The sequence below is a fragment of the Canis lupus genome, chromosome 6 (assembly GCF_048164855.1).
Source record: "Canis lupus baileyi chromosome 6, mCanLup2.hap1, whole genome shotgun sequence".
NCBI classification, from domain to species: domain Eukaryota; kingdom Metazoa; phylum Chordata; class Mammalia; order Carnivora; family Canidae; genus Canis; species Canis lupus.
In genome coordinates, this window is record NC_132843.1 from 40,139,282 (window position 1) to 40,153,101 (window position 13,820).

General features: G+C 53.7%; 1 protein-coding gene across 1 annotated transcript; it reads left to right on the forward strand.

Moving 5' to 3' along the window:
* The first annotated feature begins 33 nt into the window (after positions 1-33).
* On the forward strand, positions 34-7,383 carry HAPLN2 (hyaluronan and proteoglycan link protein 2). Its single transcript, XM_072829990.1, has 7 exons — positions 34-185; positions 309-405; positions 2,520-2,629; positions 2,847-3,200; positions 3,309-3,425; positions 3,550-3,732; positions 4,066-7,383. Exons 1-7 carry the CDS (start codon positions 158-160, stop codon positions 4,344-4,346), a joined length of 1,170 nt encoding a protein of 389 aa, XP_072686091.1. The 5' UTR covers positions 34-157; the 3' UTR covers positions 4,347-7,383.
* The last annotated feature ends 6,437 nt before the right edge of the window (positions 7,384-13,820 follow it).

The following is a 13,820-nucleotide window of genomic DNA, read 5'->3' on the forward strand; positions in this document are numbered from 1 at the left end:
AGAGAAAGACAGAGACAATGGGAAATTGTGCTTCCGATGGGGTGGGGTCAGAGAAGGAAAGGACAGACAGGGGGCTGGACAGAAGGGGCCAGTGTCTTGAAGCAGCTAGAGGTCCTGGAAGTCTGGCTCCCACCTTGAGAGTCTCTTCCCATAGGCAATGCGCACCCAGCCTCCAGAGGACAGAGGTGAGGACTTTGTGGGGCAAGAGGAGGGGGTGCTGCTTGGATGAGGCCCATGTGGAAAATCGGAGACAGCGGGAGCTTGACCATGGGTCTGTGAGCTCATCTGCACTTGATCCTCACACACAGCGGCCCAACATCTTCATCCCTGCCAGCCAGTCTGCTCTTTCTCCGGGCCAAGAGCATCTAGAAGAAACAAGGCACCCCATCCTCCACAGTCCTCCAGGTAAACCTTCCTGGATGCCTCCTTTACTCTATCCCTTTTGGGGGTCCCCACCCCTGGTCCCAAGCCCCACACCTTCCCCAGGCCCAGGATGGTGAGCAGTGCAGATATAGTGACGGGTCACAGGCTGGACACTGGTCACTCAGCCTCGCTTAGTGCAGTGACAGGTGGAAAAGTTCTTGGCACTCTGGCTGCTTCTGCGAGCTCAGGGCAGAAGCCGTTCCTCAAAGGTCAAAGGGAGCCACTCCGTTGATCAGGTGCCCAAGTGCCACAGCTCTAAGGTGCTTGAACCTGCCAGGGGCTAGACAACTCCTTCACTGGAATCTCTTCCTGAAGCAGGCCACAAAGCTGCCAGTCCCTGTGGCTCCCAGCTCTGTGAAGAGATAGGCTTCTAACAGGTAGGCCCTGGGGCTGTGGGAGCTCTCATTCTCTGCAGAGGCTACAAAGAGGGTATGTGAGGGTTGCTTGGAAATACAGAAATACAGACCACTGGTTAAGAGCTTGAGCCTGCGTTTAAATCCGGTTCTAATCCCAGGAAACCCTCCTCTTATTGTGTGACCTCAGTCAAGTCTCCTATAATTTGTGCACCTTTGTTTGAGCAGGCGTGAAAGGAGATTCCTAATCCTTCCCACTTTAGGCCATTGCTGAGAGGAGTAAATGGAAGGTACACATGGGAAGTGCTGGGCGTGGCTCACCAGCCTCTTCCCCCAGCCCTCTGTGACCACAGCCCCCATTTCTTCCACCTCGTAGGGCGTGGCCTTCATTTGCAGGAGGATGGGCTCAGCCCCAAGGTTCTTCGCCTGACTCCCCAGCTATAGTATTTTCTTCCCCCCAGTCCCAGCTCTCCTTCCCAGAATCCTTACTGTGGGCTCATTCATTAACACGCACACACATTTATTTAGCACTTACTATTGTGCCAGAAACTCTGCCGGGTGCTGCAGATAATAGCTAACACATGCATGGCACCTACTACATACCAGACACGATTTTAAGCATTTTACGCATGTTCTTTTGGTGAGATAGGTGGGAATTATTATTTTCATGTTTACTGATGATCCTGGAGCCCCCGGGATCGGGATCGAGTCCCACATCAGGCTCCTTGCATGGAGCCTGCTTCTCCCTCTGCCTGTGTCTCTGCCTCTCTCTCTCTCTCTCTCTCTGTCTCTCGTGAATAAATAAATAAAATCTTTTAAAAAATGGCCAAGTTGATAAAGAACAGATACAATAAAGAAGTGAAAAATTGGAGTGCCTGGCTGGCTCAGTCCCTAGAGCCTGCGACTCTTGATTTCAGGGTCATGAGTTTGAGCCCCACAGTGGGTATGGAGCCTACTTCATAAAATAAAATTTTAAAAAAGAAAAAGAAAAGGGAACTCCACTGCTGAAGTAGACAATTGTGTTTGGAATTAGTTTCTATAACTGTATAATCACCAGAAACCTCACTGATAAAGTCTATATGAGCATAGGTATTACTTCCAAATTCACAGTTAGTTCAGCTGCTAATAAAAGCACTTCCAAAGAGGAATGCCCAGGACAGTGCAATAGGGGAAGCCGAAGAGCAGGTGCGGTGCACTACAGTCTGGCCGACCAGGGAAGAGGAAAGATTTCCCAGAGGAGGTGAGGCTCACAGTGAATCCGACTTCTTTGGGAGCCAGTCCAACGTGTCTGGAGCCTAGTGTCTGGAGCCAGTGCGGAGGCACAGTGGATAGGAGGTGATGTGGAAGGCTCTGGGAGAGGCGGGATCCAAGAGGGCCTTGGAAGCTGGTCCAGAGACCGGACTTTATCCTCAAGGCAAAGGGAGCCAATGCTTTAAGCAGGAGAGTGACAGGAACCTGTGTCCTCTGGCTCTGCTGGAGGATGGTGCCAGGAGGGAGGCTGGACCTTGGGGGTGTGCAGAAGAGAGCCAGCCCCCAGGCCTGGGGAAAGGGGTTTGCTACTGCCCCTTCCCCATCACCTTCCTTTTGCCCGGTCCAGGCGCCTTCTCTGCCCACTTGCTTTCCAGCTGGACATTCCCCCCACACACACCAAGGGATCCCCAATGGATGGGAGTTCACCTCCAAGCCCGCTCCCTTCTCCCCGTCCCTTAGTCCCAAGAAATGCCTGCTCTTTGCACTCTGCAGACACGCTGGGCTGACTCCCATCATGCCAGGCCTGCTCAGTCTCCCAGCACTCTGTCACTTCCTTCTCCCTTGGGCCTTCACCATCTTCCACAAAGCCCTGGGGGACCCAGGTAAGACCCCAAGCCCCGCCCAGAATCTGGGGGAAGGTGGGGGAGAGGCTTCAAGTGTGCGGATGGTGGCTAGGGCAGCTGTTGGAGGTGCTCCAGGAGAGCCTTTGATGAGTGTGCAATGGAGGCGAGGGTTGGGGGAGTCTGGGGAGCAGGGTCTGGATGGGCACTTGTAGTGGGGGTCAGGGGGTTCCTGCCACTGTGGCCCCCCTCTGCTCAGCACCCCACCCTAGCCCCCACTACCTCCTGCCCCCCATCCACGAGGTCATTCACTCTCGTCGTGGGGCCACGGCCACGCTGCCCTGCGTCCTGGGCGCCCAGCCTCCCAGCTACAAGGTGCGCTGGAGCAAAGTGGAGCCCGGGGAGCTCCGGGAAGTGCTGATCCTCGTCACCAACGGCCTGCACGCCCGTGGCTACGGGCCCCTGGGGGGACGCGCCAGGATGCGGAGGGGGCATCGGCTGGACGCCTCCCTGGTCATCGAGGGCGTGCGCTTGGAGGACGAGGGCAGGTACCGCTGTGAGCTCATCAACGGCATCGAGGACGAGAGCGTGGCGCTGACCTTGAGCCTGGAGGGTAAGGCCCTTGGGTTCCTGGCCCCCTCCTCTTCGGGTCTCCCCGGGCTGCGTCCCCCACCCTCTCCCCTGTCTGCCGGCTCTCCCTAAGCTGTCCGCCTCCCCCCAGGTGTGGTGTTTCCGTACCAGCCCAGCCGAGGCCGGTACCAGTTCAATTACTATGAAGCGAAACAGGCGTGCGAGGAGCAGGACGGGCGTCTGGCCACCTACGCCCAGCTGTACCAGGGTGAGCGGCTGACCGGCCCCGCGCAGGCCTCTCCCGGCAGTCCCTCGGCCCCGCGGGGCGAGCTTGGGTCAGGCTCCTGCGGGGACACCTCTGACCCGCGACCTCGTGTCCCCCTGCCCGCCAGCGTGGACCGAGGGCCTGGACTGGTGCAACGCGGGCTGGCTGCTCGAGGGCTCCGTGCGCTACCCGGTGCTCACGGCGCGGGCCCCGTGCGGCGGCCGGGGGCGGCCGGGGATCCGCAGCTACGGACCCCGCGACCGGCACCGCGACCGCTACGACGCCTTCTGCTTCACTTCGATGACAGCAGGTGAGGACGCAGGGTGCCAGGCGGGCGGCGGGGCGGGGATGAGAGCCCCTCCTCCCGGCTGCAGCTCCGACGAGGATGTGGGGCCGGGGGTCTGCGGAACGCTGCGCGGCCGAGATGCGCACCGCGGGAGGGGGCCGGCGCTCGCCGCGGAGTCCCTGCGTGGTGCCGACCGCCACGCTGCCCGCCAGGCTCCCTCCGTCCCCTGCCCCGCTCACGCCTGCTTCGGCACCGCCTCTGCTACAGGCTCCGCCCGGGGAGGATCGGGGGGAGGGTCGAAGAGGGGGATCTGGGGTGGGTCCGGCCCGGCCAGGGGTGACGCGCTCCGCTCCCCAGGCCACGTGTTCTTCGTGCCCGGGCGGCTGACCCTGTCTGAAGCGCACGCGGCGTGCCGGCGGCGCGGGGCCACGGTGGCCAAGGTCGGGCACCTGTACGCCGCCTGGAAGTTCTCGGGGCTGGACCAGTGCGACGGCGGCTGGCTGGCGGACGGCAGCGTGCGCTTCCCCATCACGTCGCCGCGGCCGCGCTGCGGGGGCCTCCCCGACCCCGGCGTGCGCAGCTTCGGCTTCCCACGAGCCCAGCAGGCGGCCTTCGGGACCTACTGCTACTCGGAGTAGGGCCGCCGCCCCGGGCGCAGGTCCCGGGGTCCCGGGGTCCCGGGGTCCCGGGGTCCCGGCGGGCCGGGCGGGGAGGGCGAGTGGCGGCGCCCGGCAGGACCCTCGGAAGCGCGGACCGGGCCGCTGCTGGGGGCGGGCGGGCAGCACGGGCCTGGTGGGGCAGTGGCGGGGCGAACCTGCCGGGCCGTGGGGGGCGGGGAGAGGGCCCCACAGGCCGAGGCGCGCAGCAGGCACCGCGAGGCTAGGTCGACGCGGACGCGGGAGAACGCGCGGTGCTGTTGCGCGGGGCCCCACGCGGGGGCGCCGCGCACCCGCCGGACTCGGGTTCACACCCGCAGGCTCCCCCGCCGGGCACGACCGAACGAACGGAGCCGGACGGTCCTGAACGTGCTTCAGGATGGGTCTGTATCCTGCCAGTCTCCTCTCCTGTGGGGGACACTCGGACCGCTACGCAGCTGGCGGCAAACGGACCCAGCGCGGGAGGAGGGGACCAACCCGCCACCCACCTGGGTCCTCGGCAGATGCCTGAGAGCTTGAGCGGTCACCCCCACCCACCCGGGGCGAGACTGGGAGCTGGACCTGGAGCATCGTTAACGCCTGGAGAAAGGAAACGCACCAATAACTCGACAGACAAGATCAAATGTCATTAACTCCTTTTTCTTTTGTATATTATTTTAATTAATGAATTAATTTGTTATTCATTTTGCTGTCCGGGCAATATAACTCCACCGCAGCAAGCTTGGGCTAGTGAATAATTACTGGAGCAAAGGGTACGGACTTTCAAATGGTGCTTGATAGGAGTGGGGAAATTGTTTTCCAGGCGGGTTCTTGCTGTAATTGCTAAAGAGAATTCATCCCGTGGGATTTTATATGAAGGAACGAATGACATCTTCAGGAGCTCTCACACAGCAAATGGGGTGTTTGTGGGAGTTCCTAAGCTTTGCTTTCCTCATCTTGGCCGTGGGATAAGAATCTCTGCCTCTGGAGTTTGCTGTGAGCGGTGACTGAGACAATGCATTCGCGGGGTGCCACAGGCCTGGCACACATCAGAGGCACTCCGGGGATGGTACCTGTGATGACTGATGATTATGATGACAAGAACACTAGTGACAACAGAACATCAGCCATCATTATTATTGGAGTTCTTCCCAAGTAGCCTGTAGGTTTGCTTGCCGTGTGGCACTGTGTTCATCAGGATATGCTCAGCTACACTGTGATAACAACCTCCAAACAGCAGTGGTTTCAAACAAGATTACTTCTCCCTTAGGCCACCTGTGCATCATGGTCAACAAGGGGGTTCTTCTCATTTTAGTTATTCAGGGACCCAAGCTGATCAAACAGCCACCATCCTAAATGCTGCCGGTCAGCACACCAGAAGGGAAAAGTAAGAAGAGCTCTGAAAGGTCTTACACCTGCAATGAATAGCTGCAGCGCAGAGAGACACCTGTCTCTCCCCTCGACAGCTGTTTCTCTAGAACGAATCCCATGGCCTTGCTTAACCAAAAGGGGGCAGAAAAGAGCAACCTACTCAGACCTGGAAGTACAACCGCCAGTATGTACAGGATCAGCCCCAGTTCCACCACAGGCATCAGGGCGGGCAGACTGGTGGGCACCCACTCCTCCCCGGCTCTTCTGGGTTTTCTGAGTTACAGTCTGTACGGAGTCAGAGCCCCAGAAAGCCAAGACGCTGGACCCAGAAGCTTCCCTGAAGGAAGATGGCTTCCCTTCTGTGTGATGCCCTCGACTTTGTCAAGAAACTGCATAAAAAATGGTCACAGGACTTTACATTTGCTGCAAATCTTTCTCTCTCTCTCTCTTTTTAAAGATTTTATTTACTTATTCACGAGAGACACACAGAGAGGCAGAGACATAGGCAGAGGGATAAGCAGGCTCCCTGCGGGTAGCCCGATGCAGGACTCGATCCCAGGACCCCAGGATCATGACCTGAGCCAAAGGCAGACACTGAACCACTGAGCCATCCAGGCATCCCAAAGCTTTATATTTTCACCCATGATAGCACATGCCCACTAATTTCTACAACTACGCCCCACACTACTATTACAATGTTTTTATTACGGAGAACTTCAAACATACGCAAGAAAAGAGAGAAAGGATAGTGAACCACTTCATCATCCAGCTTGACCACTTCAAAATTCCACCTTTCTGGTTTCATGAAGTCCCTCACTTGTGGTCGTTTGTGGTGGAGTATGATTTTTTTAAGATTTTATTTATTTATTCATGAGAGACACAGAGAGAAGCAGAGACACAGGCGGAGGGAGAAGCAGGCTCCATGCAGGGAGCCCAATGTGGGACTCAGTCCTGGGTCTCCAGGATCACACCCTGGCGGAAGGCGGCACTAAACCCCTGAGCCACCCGGGCTGCCCATGCTGGAGTATTTTAAAGCAAATCTCAGACAGCTTATTATTTTCTATTAATCTTCACATACATGCTATGCATTTCTAACATACGGTGACTTTAAAAGATAACTAATTCTGTTATCATATTCCCCCAATTGACGTTATCTAATATATACTTCATGATCAGTTTCCCTTAAATGTCTAAAAAATACCATTTTATAGTTGATTTGCCCAAACCAGCATCCAAGGGCTATACATTGCATTTGATTAACTTTGTTTATTTTTTAAAATATTTTATTTATTCATTTAGAGAGCATGAGAGAGAGAGAGAGTAAGCACACGCAAGTGAGAGAAGGGGCAGAGTGAGAATCTCAAGCAGACTCCTCTCTGAGTGTCTGGATCTCAGGATCCTGAGATCATGACCTGAGCCAAAATCAAGAGTTGGATGCTAAACCAACTTAGCCACTCCTGCGCCTCTTGGTTAATTTCTTAAAAATATCTTTTTAGACTGTAATACTTTTTCCTTTATGTTTTCTATGCCATTTTTGTTTGTTTAGGAAACTGGGCTGTTTCCCTGTCGAGTCTCCCATGTTCTAGATCTGGCTGTGAGTGTATCCCTGTTGTGTCATTTCACATGTTCCTCTGTCCCTGTCATTATATTTCACTGTTTGTTTTTCTAAGATTTTATTTATTTATTCATAAGAGACACACACACAGAGAGGCAGAGACATAGGCAAAGGGAGAAGCAGGCTCCATGCAGAAAGCCTGATGTGGGACTCAATCCTGGGACTCCAGGATCACACCCTGACCGAAAGGCAGACACTCAACCACTGAGCCACCCAGGAGTCCCATATATTTCACAGTTTGATTAAACATGCATTAACTTTTTTCCCAGGAGTATTTCATAAGTAAGACTGTATTTCCTCTGTTGTCAGATCCGGAGGTATGCGGTGTCTGGTTGTTGATGCTACGACTGGTCAGTTAATTCTGCTGCTGTCAGCCTGATCCACTCACAAAGTTGCTTGTACCAGTTATGCAGGCTGCTGCAACACATTACCACAAACGTGGTGGTTTATGAGCCAGAAATATATTCTTCTACTGTTCTGGAGGCCAGAAGTCTAAACTCAGAGTGTTGGCATTATGGCCCTCCCTCTGTGTAGACTCTGAGAGAATTCTTCCTTGCTTCTTCCATCTTCAGTGGCAGGTGGCATTCCTCAGTGTCTCTGGCTGCATTGCTCCTATCTCTGTGTCTGTGGTCATGTTGCCTCCTCCTTTTCATGCAATACGACCACAGACAGAGATAGGAGCAATGCAGACACATTAAACTGAATTTTGGGAATAAATTCATGTAATGAATTACATCCACAGAGACCCTTTTTCCAAACAAGGGTTTCAGGGATTAGGATGCAGACACATCTTTACCCATCACCTTTTTATCTGATGGCTACTGGTGACCATGGTCTAGATGCATTATTTCATTAGGAGCACAAAATGGAGATGTTCTAATTTTGTCTCTCCTCTTCCTTTATTATTATGAATTGTCCCATATGGAAAAATATCCCTCATCAATTACTGTCACTCTGGCTTAGAACCCATTCAGGAAAGATAGAGTTAATGCCTGGTTCTCTCCCATTTGTCTTATTTTTTTTCCCATTTGTCTTAGATAGGTACTGTGGAATGAGTGTTTGCATCACCCAAATCCATATATTAAAGCCCTAATCCCCAGTGTGGTGGTTTTGGACATGGGGCCTTTGGAAGGTAATCCCACGATGACATTAGTGCCCTTATAAGAAGAGATGTGGGAGAGCTTGCTCTCTCCTTGCAGACTTCAGTGAGAAGGCAGGCGTCTGCAGGAAGCCAGCCCTCACCAGACACCAGGTCTCCTGGCCTCCAGGGATGAGAGAAATATGTGTTTGTTGTTTAAACCATCCAGGCTGGGGCACCTGGGTGGCTCAGTTGGTTGAGCATCTGCCTTTGGCTCAGGTCGAGATCCCGGGGTCCTGGGATCCAGTCCCACATTGGACTTCCTGCGCGGAGCCTGCTTTTCCCTCTGCCTATGTCTCTGCCTCTCTGTGTCTTTCATGAATAAATAAATAAAATCTTAAAATAAATAAACAAAAAAACAAATAAATAAACAAACCATCCAGGCTATGGTAACTTGTTACAGCAGCCTGAGCTGACTAAGACCATGGGGTTCCCTGAAACCAACGTTGAGTCAAAGATTTCAGTACAAGCAGTTTATCTGGGGGGTCAGGTAAAACGCACCAGTGGGGGACTGGGGAAGCAAGGCAGGAGGGAGGAGGAAGCTGGCAAAGGCTGTGAGACAGAGTGGCCGGAGCGATTGGCCCAGTCCTGCCAAGGGATCCCTGGAAGGCAGTGTGGAGCCTGTCTCAGAGAATCCCACCTGATGGACAGACAGCAGGGTCATATGTGTCAACTTCCTGCCTGAAAGCCGAGGGCTGCTTCTGGGAGCACTGACCCGTTAGCATTCCTGGCTAGCTCTGAGTGCACACATGCTCCCACAGTGAGAAAAAAGCCACCAGACAGAATCCCAGATGCTACCGTCTGCCTATGGAGACAAATACTGGAGGGTCGGGTCACAGCTGTGGTCCACCCTCCCCACTGCTCAGACCCATGTGTCCCCCTGTCCACCGTGTCCTGTCACTGACTCTCCAAGGCTGTGGCTGGGCACCATTTTTAATTCTTGAAAAGAGAGTTTTATGGGCAGCCCCAGGGGGCCCAGTGGTTTAGCATGGCCTTCAGCCCAGGGCCTTCAGCCCAGGGCGTGATCCTGGAGACCCGGGATCGAGTCTCACTTCAGGCTCCCTGCATGGAGCCTGCTTCTCCCTCTGCCTGTGTCTCTGCCTCTCTCTCTCTCTCTCTGTGTCTCTCATGGATAAATAAATAAAATCTTAAAAAAGAAAGAAAGAAAACAGAGTCTTATGACAGGAGGGTTAGTGGGACAAGTTCCAATAGTTGCTGCAGCGGGTGGCTCCGGGGCTGTGACCATTATCAATATTCCACATCTTCCTCCATGGTTCATCTGTTGTCCACAGGGCTTTCACAGAAAAACCCAGACCTTCATCCCTGAAGGCCTTTACTTCCCATGCCCTTGACAGGCCAGCATGGCTGCACCTGCCATCATACTTACCACCGGATATGGGCTCGTCAAGAGTAAATGTTTTGGGGTGCCTGGGTGGCTCAGTGATTGAGCGTCTGCCTTTGGCTTGGGTTGTGATCCTGGGGTCCTGGGATTGGGTGCCCTGTTTGGCTCGCCACAGGGAGCCTTCTTCTCCCACTGCCTGTATCTCTGCCTCTCTCTGGGTGTCTCTCGTGAATAAATACACTTTTAAAATCTTAAAAAAGGGCAGCCCCAGTGGCGCAGCGGTTTGGCGCCACCTGCAGCCTGGGGTGTGATCCTGGAGACCCGGGATCAAGTCCCACATCAGGCTTCCTGCTTCTCCCTCTGTGTCTCTGCCCCTCTCTCTGTGTCTATGAATAAACAAATAAAATCTTAACAATAAAATAAAATAAAATAAAATCTTTAAAAAAAGAACAAAAGTCTTTGCCAGTATAATTCTTTTCTTTGCGTGTTGGTGAATTGGCATGAGGTACCCAAAAGGACCCAGAGGCTGCTAGTACCTTAGGTCTGGTGGTACCCTTATAGTAGCCTCTGGCAGACACATCTCCCACCCTAAGGACTAGGGCTTCTAATCCTACAGAGTCTACATTTATAGGTACAGGAAGCACGAATCTTCACATGGGTCACTGGGGATGATGGTGGGAAATTATTGCTCTTTCCAACCCTTGGTTCTTGTATCCATGACTTCTAGCTCTGTGGGCTACAGCACCATATAATAGCCATTGGTTCAAAATGTAGACTGCATTTTGAAGTCCAGTACTCTTGATTTCAGAGGATGTTTTCCCCAAACTGGTATTTAGATGTGCTGTAACGAGGTCATACTAAAGCACTCCCAGGGTTGGCAATTTCAAGGTCATGTAATACATGGTAGGGACAATGGATGCGGTGGTCTTGTGGCCATTGTCGCATCTCCTTTACTTTAAAGTGTATCCCCTTGGTTAGAAGTGATACTATATGGGGTCTCATAAGTATAAGCCATCTCCTTCATGACCTTGAATATTGGTACTGGCCAAGGCACTTGGGCAGTGAAGGCAAATTCATACCCAGAATGTGCATAGTCCCAGGAAGGAAACATTGCCCTCCCATCCAGACTGAAAGAGAGACACTGTAGTCAACATGCTTCCCAGTGGCTGGTTGATCTCCCTGAGGGATGGCGCCATGTGAGGGCTCAGCACCTGTCTGTGCTGCCGACACGTCAGGTGGCCTTAGTGAGAGGGAACCATGCAGACTTCTACCCACTGCCATAGCCACTCCATTCATGGGCCCTCACGCAGGCACTGGCATGGGGGAAGGACAGAGTCTGGCTGGTATCCCCTGGAGTCTCCTGTCTCCTGGCTGTCCAACGTTCCCCTGCAGTGAATGCTCCTTAATGGTACTGCTGTAAAAACAATGCCCGCTCCTGCAAGTCCATCCATGGCTCTCCCTCCACTTCCTTATCTCCACCCTTCCTGTCCTGCCCTTTCCTGGCCTGACCAGCCAGCCAAACCATGTGCCACTGCTCAAGAGTCCAATAGACCTCTCTCAAGTCACCTCTCCCCCTGCAGGCAAGGGTGGCCAGCGTGCTGCCTGAACTCCCTCCCCAGCCTCCATCCCGGGTCAGCTCACATCAGTGCACCAGACTGATCCATCCATGAAGTAGGCCTGGACTTCCTCCTCTGAAGCCTGATTGGCCTGATCACAGAGGCACTGAGAGAGAGGCATGGGTGCCACAGACACAGGGCATCTGGGAGCCTGGCTTCCTGCTCTCTGAGCAGTCTCACCCAATCACACATTCCACCTGGGATTGCCGTTGTGTCCACCCATATGTATGTGCAGGCTTTGAACCCCCAGGTCTTAATAAGACAGTGAGTCCAGGAAGGGAGAGAATCCAACAAATCATTGAGCAAACAGTCCAATCACCTGGAACAGGTGCCCAGCTGGAGCTCAAAGCTGCTGAGAGTGAAGGGAGAGGGGGGCGGGGTGGGGCTTCTAGTCTGCGGGCTCCCCTTCTGTCACTGGCCGAAGCTGTTTCCAGGCCATCAACTCCTACATGCGTCTGACTCGCTGTGTTCTTGGGCCCAGTGTACCTGCCCATTCAGAAAAAATCCTCAGGAAGTCTTCAGCCTGTGGCCTGTCTAGGTGGCCAGTAAGGGGACATAGGCCAGTAAGGGGACACTGACAGGGTCTGCTACACCCTCTTAATCTTCACAACTGTGAGTCCATGCCCCCATCAGTGTGCAAAGGTGATCAGGGATTTTCTTGTTTAGTATCATGATGAATTCTTGGACTTTATAGATTTGATGTGCTTCCATCTCTTATGGGATTTATTCATTTAATGCTGACATGTCACCTTGCCAGTGAGAGTCTCCACAATGTGGCTACTGGGTCCCTTTGACATGATCTGACCTGAGACCCCAAACTTCCTTTATTTGCAAATGTGATGAGCTGTCCTGCCCCTGACTGGGACATCCTGAAGAGGCCTGGTTCCTGGAAGTGGAAAGTACTATTTAGAGACGGTCGTCTGGACCCCAGGAGCACTCAGCATTAACGGGGTGGGTGGGGGGGAGTGTCACTGCTTCTAAGCCTTTTTCACAGACATACAAATCGTGAGCTCATGCTGTTGTCTTCAGTTCACGTGAAAGATTAGCAGTTTAGCTTAACTCTCCTTTCCTCACACTGAAACTCAGAGTTCCAAACACCATTACTATAATTATTTGTTTGCATTATCCCAATAAATAGTGCGTTTTGAAATGCCAAGCCAACATTATGATTTCTCTGCAGTTCTTTTCATTCTTAGGGATGAATAGTCAAAATGCTCAGTTTCATAATCACTTGAAAGAAAATTCTTCCATGTGGCTTTGCTTCCAGCTCCAAGTACAATCACGGGCCCTTGTCTCACTTTGTTTCAGATTTTTAGGAATTGCATCCCTGTTCTGCTTCTTAATTTAGCCTAAAATTAACTTCATTATTCTGAACTTAATTCTGTTTCAATTATATAATATATTTATGTAGTTCCAATGTCAAAGCCAGAAAGCAAGCTGCTGCCATTTTACAGGTGAAGAAACAGGCCTGCAGCCTGCTCTTCAGAAAACCTGAGAGGTCTCTGGCCCTGGGCTGTAGGGAAGGGGGCTGCGAGGAGCCTGCAGATGGGACGGCTTTCTCCAGAAGGAGATCTGGATGTTCTCAGGGCCGAGCCCTCCAGTTGCTTCAGCTGTTCTTTGGGGAACAGTCTGGGATGCCCTTTGAGCATAGGACTTTGCTCCCTGGCCGCAAAGTTCTGTCCACTCAGGGGCTCCCCTAGATGTGGTGCCGTTCAGCCTGCCTCCTCGCCACCCCACCTCCCCTGCCCACCCTGAGGCCTTCAGCTGCAGGAGCCCTCCCTCATCTGGGCCAGGGTCCCGCGCTTCCTGGCCCCTTTCAGAAGTTCTCAAAGCCACCATTCTGCCAGCACAGCTGTGGCAGCGCTTGGAGCTGTGCGCATGCAGCCCCACTCCCACGTCCCCCTGCAGAGGACCCAGGTGCCCACATGACGTGCAGGGCCTTGAGAGGATCTGAGCTGCTGGGCCCCACCCCCACGTCTGGGGAAGTGGGAACAGGTGCTCAAGGGACCAGAAGGATGGGCTCTCCCAGTGGCCACTGTGGCTGGGAGTCCAGTGACCAGTGGCTAACACTGGAGGCGGGGGCGCCAGGGACGCCAGGACCTTGGGGAGGGTCTGTTTCCTCAACTTGGGTCATGGCCTCAGCGTTGGCCTTGGTGGGGGGGCCGTGGGGGTGAGGGAGAGGGAGGAGACTGATTATTCTCCTCCACAGAGACTGGAAAGCTCCCCAGGACCCAGGAGGCTGGGAGGCCAGCCAGCTGGGCTGCAACCCCCCCCCCCACCTCCACCATTTCTGTCCCCTGAGAGACAGCTGGGGCCCTGGCAAGAACCCTGGCCTGGGCGTCCATCAGGAGACTTGCTTTTGGTCATGGTCAGCCTGTGACATGCTGTGTGACCC